The sequence below is a fragment of the Desmodus rotundus genome, chromosome 4 (assembly GCF_022682495.2).
Source record: "Desmodus rotundus isolate HL8 chromosome 4, HLdesRot8A.1, whole genome shotgun sequence".
Lineage (NCBI taxonomy): Eukaryota > Metazoa > Chordata > Mammalia > Chiroptera > Phyllostomidae > Desmodus > Desmodus rotundus.
This window is the reverse complement of record NC_071390.1, coordinates 11,899,976-11,915,444: the sequence shown is the minus strand read 5'-3', so window position 1 is coordinate 11,915,444 and position 15,469 is coordinate 11,899,976. Positions and strand designations below refer to the sequence as shown.

At 52.8% G+C, this 15,469-nt stretch overlaps 1 protein-coding gene across 6 annotated transcripts in view; it reads right to left on the bottom strand.

Moving 5' to 3' along the window:
* Positions 1-15,469, bottom strand: part of AFAP1L2 (actin filament associated protein 1 like 2) — a 92,525-nt gene that overhangs the window by 19,313 nt on the left and 57,743 nt on the right. For all 6 annotated transcript variants that reach the window (XM_053923059.1, XM_053923060.1, XM_053923062.1 and 3 more), the window contains 3 exons: positions 10,217-10,291; positions 8,776-8,870; positions 1,630-1,720 (listed from right to left, as the gene is read on the bottom strand). In XM_053923059.1, the coding sequence (XP_053779034.1) occupies positions 1,630-1,720; positions 8,776-8,870; positions 10,217-10,291 (261 nt within the window). The remainder of the gene's footprint in view (positions 1-1,629; positions 1,721-8,775; positions 8,871-10,216; positions 10,292-15,469) is intronic.

The window sequence follows — 15,469 nt, the reverse complement described above, 5'->3', positions numbered from 1 at the left end:
AGAGACAGACGCCAAGCAGCTCAGGTCCTTCCGAGCACTTGCTCGTGTTAGGATGTGGTGTCTGCCCCGAAAACAGGCTCCTGGGAGCGTCTGGGAGGCAGGCCCCGGCTGGCACAGGCCACACCCAAGAGAGTGCCCCGGGCTTAAGGTGCTACGGAGGTGAGGTGCCCACCACAGTGAGTCACTTCTTCCTCCTTCCAGACGCAGCCAGACAGCTGCTACATGCCCTCAGCTTTGCTCTGAAATCACAGCTTGGCTGGTGACCCCAAAACATCTCATAGACTCAGTGAATTCAAGCTAAGTGACCTCTGCCCACCAAGCCAGCTTCTTAGCAGAAAATAACCTCAGACCAAACAGGCCCTCACCTCCCACACAGTTCCTGGGGCCGTGGGTAGCAGGTGAAGTGTGAAGGCAGAGAAGACTCCTCTTACCTGCCTCCAAGTGACAGGTCCCGTCCCACCCCTGGTCCTGGTCCCGTTCTTTATGGAACCAACAACGCCCCTGTCAGTTCATCCCCCCCACCAGGGACTGACCCTTGTCTCTTATATCTGCAGATTGCTCTATGCTTCCAAAGACCTTTCCCTTACAAAGGAAGGAAAGGGAAGGAGGTAAGAAGGGGACAGTGGGAGGACCAGAGTCCAGAGGCCTAGAAGAGGTCATGACCATCTTCTTCTTCCAGAACCTTTGGGGCCTTTCCAGGTTAAAGAATTCCTACACTGAGAGCATTGCTGATGTGAGTTCCTCAGGCTGAGAATGGGCCAAGCACAGATGGCCCTTCGAACACCCAGATCAGCCACCAAGTGACCCTCCAGTTTCATTCGGAGAGAAGCCAGTCCTCACTGTGGTCTGCAGCTGACTTCTGCATCCCCACCTCCTATTTCTCCCTGCCTCTGCCACCTCACCTGCTCCTGCTCCGCGGGCCTCCTTGCTAGTCCTCAAACATGCTAAGAGCTCTCCTGCCTTAGGGCCTTTGCATGTGCGGTGTTGTCGGGAAAGCACTTCCTGCAGTTTTCTGCCCCATCCAGTTCCCACTCACTCATGGTCACGCTATCAGAGAGGCCTTCCTTACCTAACATAACAGCCCCCTCCTGCTGCAACCCAGCCCCTGCTGCTTTCCATCTTTATCGTCACCTGACACACACTATGTTTCTTTGTTGTCTTCCTGCTGCGCTCTCTGGCCCCTGAGTTCCTGACTCCTGGAAGTGTGCTTGGCACGTAGGGGCCAGACAGTAGCTCTCGGTCCAATGAAAGAGCCCTGGGAACTGGGCTCGGGCTCAGCCTGGCCACATTGCCCTGGCTCCCGAGGGCCTGGTGCCCCTTCACCAGCACACCTGTGTCCTGACACGTTTCTGTGCCGAATCTAGCCACACCCAGGCGGGAACACAGGGAGCATCAGGCACATAAGCCAGCTCCCATGGACCAGGCCTACCCCTCCTTGCAGGTGGGCTGGGTCTGCGGTAGGTCTCAGCTCCCCAGTGGAACAGAAGCTCAGTGCTCTGTGGCCAATTCTCAGCTTGGACAACACTCGCCAGTAACAGCAGCCTGGGCTGCCCTCTGCTTCCAGCACCAGCACCTCTGCGGGAAGTGCTCGGGCCCCCTCCGAGCCCCAGCCCTGGCCCCGGCATGTACCGTTGAGGGACACGTCATATGGCTCAGCCTCTTCGTAGTAACCCTCTGGAGACTCGGTCTTTGGGATGGAGAGCTGTTTCCGGTCTGGACTCTGTTGTGTGAACCAATAAAACGAACATTTTTTTAGATACAATGCACTGGCAACGACTTGGAATTAACCCTTTGGGTAGGAGGAAGAAGAAGTCCAGAAGAAAAGGTACCCAGCTGGACTTGCAGCAAGTTGGGAGGGAGGATGTGGAGTGCCAGGTCCCCACCCACTGTGTCCACACTGCACCCCATGAAGGACTGTGGACATGGTGCTTAACCTCGCCGAGCCTCGGCTTTCTCCCCTGCAACATGGGGCTTGGATTCCCACCACACACACAAACCACCGTCACGCCCGTGACACATAACACACAGGAAGTCCAGATGGTGTCGGGCTGCTGGGGTGGCTGTCACGGCTTCGAAATAGAATATGCCTCCTAAAAAGGCAAGGTCTAGTCAGAGGCACGGGGAAGAAGATTACCAGGTCTCTAAGGCTTCAGCAACTTGTACCACAATAAGTCCGATCATTCATTCAGAAATATCGGATGGCTCCTGCCTCCTAGCTGAGAAGGACGCATCCAGACGGTCGGTCCTAAGAAAGACTTACCCATATTTTGCTGTGTATAGCACACCCACGTTTTTATGTGCATTATAGACGGGATTATTATACCCATTACTATACCCATGGTATGTAATCATTGTGCCCATGTATAATGCGCATCTGTATTTTTCCCTCAAAAATTTGGGCAAAAAAGTGTGTAGTGTACATGGCAAAACATGGTAACTAGGTAGTGAATGGCCACAGCTCCTGATCAAGTGCATCATGAATAGTGCTATAACAGACAAGGTCAAGGGCAAAGTTCTGTAGGCACCAGGAGGGTGTGAGGAATGTTTAGGACCAAGGAAGGATGCTCAGAGGACAGGATCTTTGAGCTGAGTCGCAAAGACAACCCTAGGTTCTTATGTGGCATAGGGGTAGAATGAGCACAAATTGAATGAGCACAAATTGAATAGCATAAAAAACACATTCACCTGTGTTAAAGCATGGAGCGTGAAACCATCCCTGTTCCTCCATTATTCCACCTGTAAAATGGGCACCAGACTATGAAGCTAATCTCACAAGCAATGCAAGAGAGACACGAGAGACAGCTGGTTGCACGACCACCTCCACTACAGGGCATAAACGTAGAAGCCCCCACCCACGCGAGTCTCCAGTTCTGTCTGAATCATGAAGCCCTTGAGGGGGGCCAAGGGAATATTCATAATGAGCGGAGCTCAGAAATGGCCTGTGCCTTTCCATTCCTGGTTTTGAGAAGCCCACCCAAGGGGCAGGCCTGGGCCTTTGGGGAAGTTTCAAATGAGAGCAGAGGAAGGCCCTTAAGGTAAAGGGGGCATCATGAATAGTGGTGCCTCAAAGAGGAGGCAGCCAAAGGAAGGACTGCCACAGGGCTCTAAGCCCAGACAGCCAGCCTGGGCTCGGGTCCCCGTGGAATGGTACTTAGCATGGGCTATTTAGCATGGGCTACGAGAGTGTCCGCTCCCAGCTTCCCCCAGGGCAGAGTAATGCTGCAGCGGTGTCACCAAAACCGTGCTCGCCGGGCCAAGCCCTGTGTGGCCTGCCATCGAAAGTCTACTTGCATGAACTCTGGAGTGAATGTAACTGGGTCTGAACCCAGGCTTTAGGACTCCGTAGATTTAGGTCTGAGCCCCACTCCCCGTCTCTGTAAAATAAAAATAGTACAGGGGTTATCTGAGGATTCAGTCAGAGAAACGGTGATAGGGTTTTTCCAGGGCCTGGCCCTTATCAGATACAAGGAGGCTGTGGTCATCACTGTCTGGGGTCTCCAAAACCCAGGGCTCTGCAGGAGCCCAGTTATTTATTGGCTTGCTGCCTGACAAGCAGAGACGGGACCACAGGAAGGGGGGTGGGAGAGGCCAGGCCACAAGCTGGGTCCCATTCAAGCCCCTTTTAGCTCTATCTGGCCTCACTTCAAGAAAGCTGATACGAGTCCCACAGGCAGGCTCAGAACAGACTTGGCCCCAGCAGGTGCGACACCCAGTGCGCAGGAGGGAACAGAATAATCTGTTCCTTTCCCAAGCAGACCGACTGCTGCTCTGGGCCGGTGGGTGTGGCTGCTGAAGGGGCTCGGCTGCGGGCGCACCTCTGGCTGGGCTCCTTCCTTGTGGCCGGTGCCTTGCACACAGCGTTACACCATCAGTAGCTGCGAGTGGCCGACCTACGCCTTTGCTGCCACGAGCCTGGCTGGATGTCTCTGCGCCTTGGTCAGCCTGAGAAGGGGCTGCTCCAGAGACTCAGCTGTGGTTCTCTGAGAGCCAGCTTCTCCGAGGGGACAGTGTCCCCTCACCTGGGCAGGAGCAAGGTCTCTGCACGTGGGTCCTGGGGCCCATGCCTCCTGAGCTAGCTGGGCCTCCAGCTCCAGCCTCCACTCCCACAGACTGGTGCTGGGCCCTTCTCTTGGTGAGGCGGTGGATCCCATCTGGAGAGGAGCTCTGAGCTCCCGAGGTGTGGCAGCAGTCCGGGCCCCGGCAATGGGGCCAGGACAAAGGGAGCTCGTCCTGGCGTGACCACCACGTGGGCCCAACTGCCCTCTCAGGGGGTCGGGCACCAGGGCGTGTCTGTCCAAGCCTCTCACTGTGAAATCACCTGTAAATGGACATAGAGGGAGAGGCAGTATAGACAGGGCAGTGGTAGGAATCCAACCTCCGTGCCTGGGGTTTGAATCCTGACACTGGCACAGTTGAGCTGTGTGACTCTGGGCAACTGACTTGATCTCTCTGGGTATCAGTTCCTTCCACTGCAAAATGGGGAAAGGGAGTAGAAACACCTCTTCGAGGAGCTTGTTGTGAGGATTAAACTGGGCTCAGCATTATTAAATACTCAGTAAATATTAGCTTTCACTAACCTAAAAAGTAATATATAAACGTATCATTCAGAGGGAGAAAAGCTGCCCACGCACATGTTTGATGGCAGAAGAACAGAGGTACCCTGGGGAGACGGGAGACGTTCGGTTTGACCAAGCTTACATCAAGCTCTGCCTCTTTAAAGAAGGCAGTCCCTGGTCTTAACCCAGCTGGGCAAAAGATAAGGCCCTGGGTCAAGTTAAAAGATAAAATAATTTAGACAATTCCAAAGACGTTATTACAGTGAGGATGATTATGCATCTTAAATGCAGATACAGAAGAGATGTGATTTCAAAACGTGAAATAACTTTCTGAAGGTTCACAGGCAGGGACAGGAAAGAAAGCCACCCAGCTCGGCATGACTTGCTAGAGGTCAGCAGACTTTTTCAGTAAAGGGCCAAACAGTAAATACTTTGGGGATCTACAGGCCAGACAAGGTCAATGATCTCAGCTACTCAAGTCAGCTGACGCAGTGAAAAAGTATCCAGAGATGATACAAACTCAATAAATGCAACTGTGTTCCAGTAAAACTCGCCTTACAAAAAAAGCAGGTGGCTGTGGGTTTGGCCGGGGGGCTGTCGTTTGCTAATTCTGATTTAGATGGGAGCTGAAGGGGAGGCCCAGGTGACCTAAGGCTGCCCTACAGGTCTGAGCAACCTGCCCCAGAGTGCACTGCAGAAGGTTCCTGGGCAGGGGCTCCCCAGACTGGACATGGCCATGTCCTTTGTGCAGGAAGCTGCTCCCCCTGCCTCTCCCCAGTCCCCGCCCCCACCACACACACACACACACAGCAACCCACTTAAAACCAGAGCAATGCGTGTTCAGGTCTCTAAGGGGTCATAGGGTGGAGATGGCCATGCTAGCCAGGAGCATCAGCAGTGCCAGCAAACATCTGTTTCTGCTGCTGTGACCACAGCACCTGGCTGTGCCGTCAGTGGCCTGGAAGTGCCACAGCTGTCTGAGTCACCAGCCACACCCACATGTTGCTCCAAACCCCTGGCTGACCCTTCCACTGCTGGCCAGGTCTGCTGTCCACGGACTCCAGGGGGGAATGGAGGGGAACCTGAGCCACTAGACAGAGAATCAGGACATCCTGAGCCTGGGACAGAGGCCATACTTCTGACCCAGCCATAGACACGGAGGACTCCAGGCAGACACCCAGCTTCTGCCACAGCCACTAGCAAGCCTGGGGCCGGTCATTCTGGTAGACAGCCACCATGGCCCCTGAAGCTCTGGGGTCAGAGTGGGGAGGGGTGTGGCCTTCTCCCTCCGGAGAGGACCACGCCAAGCTCACGCTCCTGAACTGCTACTGCTGCTCAGGCCCCCCTCCACCTCTTCCCCGTCCCTCAGAGCCAGAAGACACAGCTGTCCCCCACCCTGCCCTGACGCCACTCCTCTGGGGGCCTTGGACTAAGAGTTATGGCCCCTTGAGCCACACTTGACCAGAGAGGAGGCCTGAGGGACAGCAGGCGTGTGCGTGCACATACATGCCAGGAGGGGGAGAAACCCTGGGTTATGCCGGCTACCCCCCTTTTTTACTCCACATCCAGAAGCTCCCTGGGGTGGGGGTGGGTGCCCAGGACAGAACTAGGAGGGACTGTGATAAAGGAGCTTTAGTCAGCACCCCTGGTCCTTCTCAGCAGACAAATTCCACACGGAGGGAACACTGTAAAGTCAGCTGCTTTGCTGGAAATCTCCCCCAGGCCTGGAGTTTGTCCACAGGAACAATTACCGCAGGGATTGTGTTACTCTTGGGTGGTGATAGTTTCCCCAGCTCCGGCACGGGGTTTCTCTCCAGCACAGACAGAGCCTCTCCTGGCCCTGAGTGGCCCTGCCTCTCACATCCCAGCCCTGGGGCCTCCGGACGCATTCCCCAGGGGACAGCCTGTGAAGGAAGAGTAAAAGCCAGTGCCAGGAGCTCCAGGGCTTCTGGGACTCGTGGGACCTCACAGGTTTGTGCCCACAGACTGACCCTAGACCCTGGGCCTCTCAGCTCGCCGCCACTTTTGTGAAGTGCAGGTTTCCAGAGCGAGCCAGCCCCACGTGGCAGGGACCCCGCCTGGGGAATGGACCCTGCACCAGGTGTGGCCCTGCAAGCTGCTGCCCCAGCTGGGGCCAGGAGTGGCACTTCCACTGCACAAAGGCCAAAAACCCTGGGTCAGAACCAGATGTTGAATTCCCCTGCCCTGACTCAGGGTGGCCACCTCTCCCCAGAGGACACCCAGCAACTGGAGCCAGGGATACACCAGAACTTGCGGCATCTCCCACGGGGCTACAGTTAGCAGCAGGTGCATGGAGCAGAGAGGGTGTGCCGTCTCCCCCATATACTGAGCAGAAAGCAATGGGGAGCTTTCTGGAAGGAACAGTACTAGTGTCTTTGCTCTGCTAAAAAGGCCAGCTTCAGTCCGGGAGGCCACAGAGTGGTCCAGACAGGGGGGATCTGTGTTCGATTCCTGGCCTTGCCACTGCCCAGGGCAGGGATCAGGCCCAGCTGTTTTACCTCCCTGAGTCCTGTCGCTTTATATGAAAAACTGGCAAACACGGGCACCCCCCGATGGGTGGTGGGGAGGACCATGCTTGGGGGCAGCTCAGAGTGAGGCTCTCACCAGAGTTGTCAGCGTGGTGGGGCCACCCAGGGACTCAGGCTCAGTCCACCAGTCACACCTGGCCTGAGATGAAGCGTCTCTGCCCACTGTCACCCAACTCAACGAGCCTCGGGCGGTGGGGTGTGGTTCCAAGCACTCCAGATCCCCTCAGTGTGGCCACAGGAGAGCAGCTTGAGCATGCCTGGCACCCCTCAGGAAGACAGGAATGGAGGGGCCTGGGGTGGAGATCGCCTCCGTGGTGACCTCGGCCCACAGATCTCAATGACGGACGGCTTGGTGGGAGCTCAGTGCCCACGGAGTCGCACAGCCTCCTGCTGGTGCTGACCCCCCAGAACTCCTGCCCCACAGAAGCCCTTTCCGCTCTCTCCTCCTACCTCACAAGGAAGCCCCCAATCTGATCCTTTAGAAGAAAGAACCCGGGTACAAATTCTGGCTCTGCCACCTGGAGGCCATGTGACATTCGGATGTATAAGCCTGCTGATTTCAGGCTCCTCACCCATAAAACATAACACAGCTCCTTACTGCTCTGAATACTAACATACAGCTTTAGCTCACTGAATAAACGATCTTTTCAGGGAGATCTTCACATTCCCTTCATTTAAATACCAGAAAACAAGAGCCAGAGACCTTAATAATTTGTTCAAGGTCAAAGAGCTAGTACCTGACAGAGCTGGGCTCTGAACCCAGGTCTATGATTCCATAATTCCATCCATCATCTTCCCTCCTTCCCGCCCATCCATCCATCCATCCACCCATCCATGTGTATGTGGCTCACTATGCAGATACAGTACGTCAAGCACTAAACAAGAGACACAGTCCCTGTCCTAGGGAGCCTATATCTGGCCCGGGAGACAAATAATACCCAAGAGCATGTCCACAGTGGCAAGTGCCATGGAGGTGGTAACTGGACAGTGGGACAGGCGGTACCTGGGGCAGGATGGAGGTGGGATGCCTGACGTGGACAGGTCAGGGAAAGGCTGTCTGAGAGATGAGGAGGCGGCAGTCACTTCAGAACCAGGCCCAGAAAGTGCCAAGTCCCTGAGGCAGGACTGACCAGGTGGTACAGTCCAGGAAGAGAAGGGAGGCAGGCCAGTGAGGAGCACCTGCCAGGAGGCCGGAGGTGCAGCTGGGCCACACCGGGTAGGCCCTGGGGCCATGTTAAGAAAGGTAGATGTTTTTAACCAAGTTCGACGAGAGCTCCTGGTGGATTCCCAGCAGGAAGTGCAGTGTGCTGTGACTTACCACCATTCTAAGAGTTCGCTGTGGCCTGAGTTGGTGACCATTCCAGACATGGCCCCACGTGGTGCCGGGTAAACAGCCTGTCGTGGCTCGGACACATCGTGGCACTTGCCAATGGTGGTCTTCCTCATCCCCCCATTTCCATTACCCTTAGCACCCTAGTACTGAGACCCTGAGCAAATAATGTCACCTGCAGACAGGCTTCCTTTTGCTCTGCCTCTCCCACTGCCTTGCCCATGCCCGACACACAGTGGGTATGCAGAAAAGGCCAGACAGTGGACTGACACCGCTGAAAACAACTGGAAGTTCATGGGGCCCAAGTCAGGGAAATCAGGGGTCCTGGACCCACACTTACAATCTTGGGGGGCGGGAGGTCCGGAAGACTCTTCTGAGGGGCCGTGGAGTGCTGGCGGGGCTCCCCGTTGGTCAGTGGGTTCTGCTCCTCCGGCTCTGCGGGCAGCAAGCGGGAGAAGGCTTCGGTGAGGGGTGCCCAGCCTCATAGCAGGCTCTCATTATCCAGGAATGTCTGGTCACCGGTGCCCGCATTCTATTTGAGCAGGTGTTAATTACCCAGGCAGCCGGTCCCTGGAGCCAACATTGTTTTTCCTCCAAGAATAGGGTGCAGTGGTGCCTCTGCCACAGATTTCTCAGCAGAAGGGGCTGGTCTGGGTTTCTGGCAGGCTCCTTACCCTCTCCTCCACCTGCCCCATGTCAAAAATGGCCTAGCCACAGAGCTTCGGGGAGCAGAGGAGGTGCCCTGTGGTCACTATATTAAGCCACTGTCAGCTCTGACCCTGTGATTACTGTTCCTTCCTTTCCACAGTTTAGCCGGAAGGCCAACAGCTCCAGGCACAGTGGCTGCTTCCATACAGATGGGCTCTGCTGAGCCCCTCGCTTGGCCATGGGGAAGGAGGTGGAAAAGCCACACTGAAGAACTTGACCACCAACCCCCTGTGCACTTTTAAGGAAAAGGCACCAAAGGCTCTTCTGTGCCTGACCACCTCCGCTGGCGGTGCAGGCCCCCGGGACAGACAGGCTCAGGCAGGTCTGACCTCCAAGCTTTGGTGGCTGTTGTTTTGGAACCAAGCTTTTAACAGGACTGAGGGTTTTGGGAAGCTGTGTCTCCACCTTTCTCTAAGCCTTTGCATTTGAATAACAGACAGCTGGGAGATGGGGCTTCTCATTGTCCCTTTTCTACAAGTAGGCAGCCCTGCAAACCTTGGCATCTCCCTGGGCTCTGCCAGCCCCACTCCTGAAGGTTTTCAGAGAAAACTATTGAATATAACAGGGTAGAGGCTAAGACAGCATGGAAGACATAATATTCTGCCAAAAAGAATACTTTTGAAAAAACCCTTTAATATTAAGGAAGCTGCTGACATCACCATACCCCCCCGCTGCCCAGGGTCCCGAAACACACATAGAATATCCAGCCTTCTATCAAAGGACATAAAGCTGGCACTGTGGGATCAGCACCATCCACAGCTGCTTTCTTAAAAGATTTGAATTATGACTTCCTATTCCTGGGACAATGCTGGGAAAAGCTGACAGATCTTAGGAACAGATTCCTTATCCATCAGGGGGGTGCGAGACCTTTAAGAGGCAAGGAGGTAGCCCGGTGAAACATCTCAAAATACGTCAACCCGAAATACCATCAACCAAAATGTGACTTCCAAAAATATCTCCACCGGGCCTGTCTGTGGTGCTGGCTGGGCGGAAGGTGGGGTGGGACAGGACCACAGCTCATCCTTCCCCTCTCCTGGGAACTGGCCAGGCCACGGGCAGCCCCAGCCCCATACCTTTGTCCCGGGACTCAGCATTCTGTTGCTTGTTGACCGTCACTTTGTTCATGTAAATGTACTCCTCATCAGAGCCTGCAGAGGGAGGAGGGAAGCCACAGCTTTGTGTGAGTCCACGAAAGAAAAGGGCTTCTAGAGAGAAATGGTGTCCCCTAGAGATGGGGTCACCTGCTTGGGTTCCAGGAAAAACACACACCACTCTGAGTTGATGGAAAGAGTCCAACGTAGAAGAGTTGACAGATATCCGAAAACAGAAATGGCAAATTGCTGACTGTTAGTTTATTGTTAGGGTACAGAAGCCTTAAGGGGAAAGGCACCCATACCTCAAAGATTTGCCTCATATGCCACCAAGCAGAGATTTCTCTAGGTTTCCTAGCATTTCATTTAAATTGTAAACTATTTTCTATCAGTCATTCTCACTCTAGTCTGAATTACTTGCATGGGCTAATCTGAGCAATGTCTATATATAAGATAGGTCACATTGAGGATCTGAAAGTTTAGCTCCCAGTGCTCTAGGTGGGGTGCCATTGTGGGGGCCTGAAGAATCCAAAATCATGAGCTCTTGGTTTAGGGGGAGCAAGCTCTTGGCTTAGGGGGAATTGGAACTAGAGTACTTTCAGCCACCTGCTCTACTGTGTAGATTTTACCTTGCAGCAATGTATCCCTTCTCCTTTGGAATAATTTCTGTGCAGGTTGTCACTTTCCCATTGCCTGCCTGGGCAGAGAAAGGCTAGTCTCCTAACACTTGCTCAGTTTCTAATGCCCAAGGACCCTTTCTTCAGAAGCCTGCAGAGAAAGCTCATCCCAGTGTTTCTCCTCTTACAAACACTCCTGCATTTCTTTTGTGGCCCTTAACTTGCATTTCCTAGAAACTTGTGGCTGATAAATTCCAGTGGTTGGAGACCTTGTTACCGAGCCAAGGAACCCAATTCAAACCCCTCGCAGAGGAGGCAGTTCAGTGCCAGTCAGTTCCTTGCCACAGACCGCGTAGACTCGAGCCAACAGGCCTGCAAAAACAGTCCTAAGAACTGAGAGGAACAGGAGGAGGATACAGCTGGATCTGTCCTGCACCTTCAGCCCACAGGATCGCCAGCTCAGTGCCCAGCCCTGCCAAGACTGGTCAGCAACACTGCCCCTCTACCAAGGGCTGCAGCAGTTCACGGAGGGAACTATGAGGTCCAAACACAGCCACAGCTGGCACATGGCCACCCACTGAGACCCAGAGCGGCTGCGTCAGTACCTTCTCCAGAGCGTGTGCCAGGGGAAAGTGCTCCGCAGGGGGAGCCAGGAGCTGGGGGTCTGGGCCAAGCTCTGCCATAATTGTGCGATTCTGGGCAAAACACCTAACCTGCGTGGCCTTGGTCTCCTCTCTGTGTCCACACAGGATGGAAAACAACTGTGATGAGATACTGCCTGCTTCTACCTAACTGTTAAGTATGCAAGAGTCCAAACCTCAAATACTAGGAAATCTGAAAAAGTAAGGTAACCTTATAACTAACGAAGATGAAAAATGACAGCCTATACAGGGAACTAACTCCCAGTCTCAATGACAGGAAAATGGTGAAATGAGCCACAGTACGTCAACACACACAACAGCGTGTCGCCTGGAACAATGATCGGATGACTGAAGCGTGTGTGAGTTGGTGCAGCCATTCTGGAGGGGATTTTGGAGAATAATTTAATTTTAAGTGTTCCTATTCTTTGACCCAGCATTTCCAATGCCAGGAATTTCTCCTGAAGACATACTCCAGCATGTAAATGCAATTTTGTTTGAGGATGTCCATTGCAACATTGTATGAGAAAAAAGAAAAAGAACAAAACTTAAATGCTCACTAACAGGAGACTGATGGAACAATGTCGCTCGTCGCTCCGTGGCCACTGCACGATTGTGAGAAATAAAGTAGCTCTATATCTGCTGTTTATAGAGACAGCCGAGACTTGCAGTTAAAGGAAAGGATCACATGAAAACAGGAAAAGCATGTTAACTGTCAACATGTGGAAACGTGTACGTGCAGCAATTATAAACGTAAAGATAATGTCAAGCAGAATCCAGAGGCAAGCCACAACTACACAAGAATATTCAGATGACCCTGATAAAGATCAAAAAAGGAATCTAAGGAACGAAAATCATATCTAATGTTCATTTTACATTTATTTCTTACTGTTGACTAAGCCCACATTCTCATACAAAAAATAAAAAAAAAGGGAGGGGGAAGATACTGTTACTGTTTTCACTGTTGGAATTCTAAGCAGGTGCTTCCTTCTAAGAGGAAGATTCGTAAGTTACAGAGAAAACTCACACTGGCCTCCCCCAGGGCTGTGTCTCCCACCCTGGGCACTCTGCAGGCCATGGCTGACCAAATTTTTATTCTTAGACAGTTGTTAAACCAGTACCATCCAGTCTGGTGAGTGGGAGGCTCCCAGGATCACAGGCAATCATAGGAAAAGCCCAGTGAACTTGGCCTTCAAAGGGGAGGCTGCTGAGCTGTCCGTGGCTGGGAAGCAGCATCCTTGGTGGGGAGAACTCTCTCATTCATTTGCAGATGCAAAATGGTCACTTATACTAGGTGCTGGGGATACCACAGGGAACAAAACAGATGTTGTCTCTACCTTCATGAACCCCACAGGTGGGGGGCAGGGGCAGGCAGTAGACCCAAACAGAAGAGCTACACAGGTGTATGGAAATAAACAGAGCCAAAGGTGTGGTTGGAAAGGAGTGCTCCTCATGCCCTGCGCATGTGTGTGATACCTGGGGGAACCGGGTGAAGGGTGGGGAGGAGAGACGTGGACCCTCTTTGCTCCAGTTGGATAGACAGACTGTCTGAAGCTCTGCCTATCAGAGGGGCAGCCCCCAAAACTTTCCTACAGCCCCTGAACAGGATCCTGGGGGGAAGGGGAACAGGGCCTTCGCTGGTCAAGGCAGGAACAAAAAGCAGGCCCCAGATAAGGAGACCTCATCAAATAGACAGAAAGAAAAGTTCATAAAAAAATTTGTGTTACGGTAAGAAAACAAAAGATGGAAAAACCCAAGTAGAAAATTACATTTGAAAAGTGTAAACCACCCACTCCCCCATCTCACACACACACACACACACTCTCTCTCTCTCTCTCTCTCTCTCTCTCTCACATTCTGCCCCAAAGGCATGAGAGAGGTGACAGGTCGGCCAGGGTAGGCCACAGGTTTCGTCAAAAGGATCCACCCGCCCCTACCTACAAGTTTGGTGTGGCTGACCTAATTCTCTGGATATGGTGATGCTGAGAGGAAGACGGATGCTTTAATTCCAGGAGGCTTTAGATCCTGTCCTGAGTGGTAGAAATTATTCTGAAACGTCGGAGCTTGAGGAAAGCGGGCTAGTTGGGCGCCCTGGCCAAGCCCTGGCTGCGGCACCCACGGCCATGTGCCTCAAGCAAGCAACCTTCCCAACCTCGGTTCCCTTGTGGTTTAGGTGGGGATAACAACTCCCTCACTGACTTGGGATGAGAATTAGATGACGTACACCATGTTGTTCCACACATTAAACACAGTGCTAGGACAGGTAAGCGCACAAAAAATGTTAGCTGCTGTTACAACCACTCTGCCGTCAAAAGGGTGGACCCAGGGGTCCGGAAGTTCTCAAACGGTGGCTATTAATAACTTGACTGTCAACCTTAAGCACAGAGGTGACAGCCACAGGCCTCCGTATGGTTGTGCATGTTTATTCTTAGAAGTCTGGGAGGAGCTCTGGGGGCGAGTCACAGCGGGAAGCCTGTGTCCGGTTCTCAGCAGCCTCCTGCAGCCCTGCACACCGTGGAGGCCCAGCGTGGGAAGATCTGATAAGATCTTGTAAGAGCAGAATTCACAAAGATCAAGGGTGAAACAAAGGTCATCCTATAGCAAGGGACATAGCATGTGCAATAAAAAAGGGGACCCCACACAGGCGGCCCTGAGACAGTGGTGAGAACCAAGAACCATGGTTTCTACCCCATTACCGAGGCGTTTTCCAATTCCCAACAGAGGTTCCTTATCGCTGAATATTCTCATGCTGTTTAAAGGATCCACTGCTGGATCCTCTCGTGGATGAGTCATCCCTCTCTGACCTACCTGCTCTGTAATGTGGCTTTCCCACCTTTGATGTGCTGCTGACCAGCATTCACGGGCAAGCCAGCAGACGCTCACTACAAAGCCGGGAGGAGCCTGGGAACAGGGGTGGGGGGGGGGTGATCTGGAGCTGAAAGACCCAGGGACTCAAGGCAAACACCTCTGATGAATGGCTGAGAGAGCCAGGATGATGTCACCAGAAGAGAAGTCTGTGGGCATACAGCAACATGTTCAGCTTTGCAACGTCTGTGTTACTCAGAGAACAGAAACTGGTTCCACTGGCAACAAAGAAAAGAAGAGGGACCTTGAAGTGTGGCCTGGCAGCTTCAGGCTGGACAAAAGAGAGGGCTGCCTGGATGCACGGGTGCGCTTCTCTGCCCTGGCACCGGTTTGGGCTGCCCCTGCTGAGAGGCAGATGGAGCGCATGCCCTCTTCTGGTCCCTTACTGTCCCCAAACGTCATTTCTAATTCTAACATCCGGCAAAAAAATAACCTCAGCTAAACTGATATGACTTCACGAGAAGGCTTTTCTTAAAAAAAAGGAAATCGGAATGTGCTAGAAATGAAACCGTATGTTCACAAGAAGACTTCCCAAGAGGGTTCAGAGGAGCCTGATTCATAACAGCCCCAATGTATGAAAAATCTGAATGTCCATCGACAAGTGAGTGGACTGTGGTATGTTCTCAAAATGAAATGGTACTCAGCAAAACAAAGGGAGAGACTGCTGACACACCCCGCAGCGTGGATGAACCTCCTGAGTGAAAGGCGCTGGACAGATAATGCCCACGCTGTACAATTCTATCTGTGGGAAGCTCAAGGACGGGCAACACTGATCTACAGTAGGAGAGAGGGGGCGCTGGTCATCGTGGTGTGGGGGTGGGGAGGAACTCACTGGGAAGGGGCGAGAAAGGACTTTCTGGGACGACAGAAATATTCTGTGTCTTGTTCTGGGTGCTAGGTACACAGGTAATATGCCATTATCAAAACTCAGCTGAGTACTCAAGGTCTGTGTACTTTATTGTATATAAAACCTACCTCAATAAAAAAAAAAAAATGAACTCAGCATTTTATGATTTCCAAATTCTTAAAACTGTATTTTCCTGTTTTTCTCTCGGGCTGTATGGCTCTGGGCAAGTTATTTGAAGTCTCTGGGCCTCAGTTTCCTCCTCTGTCCT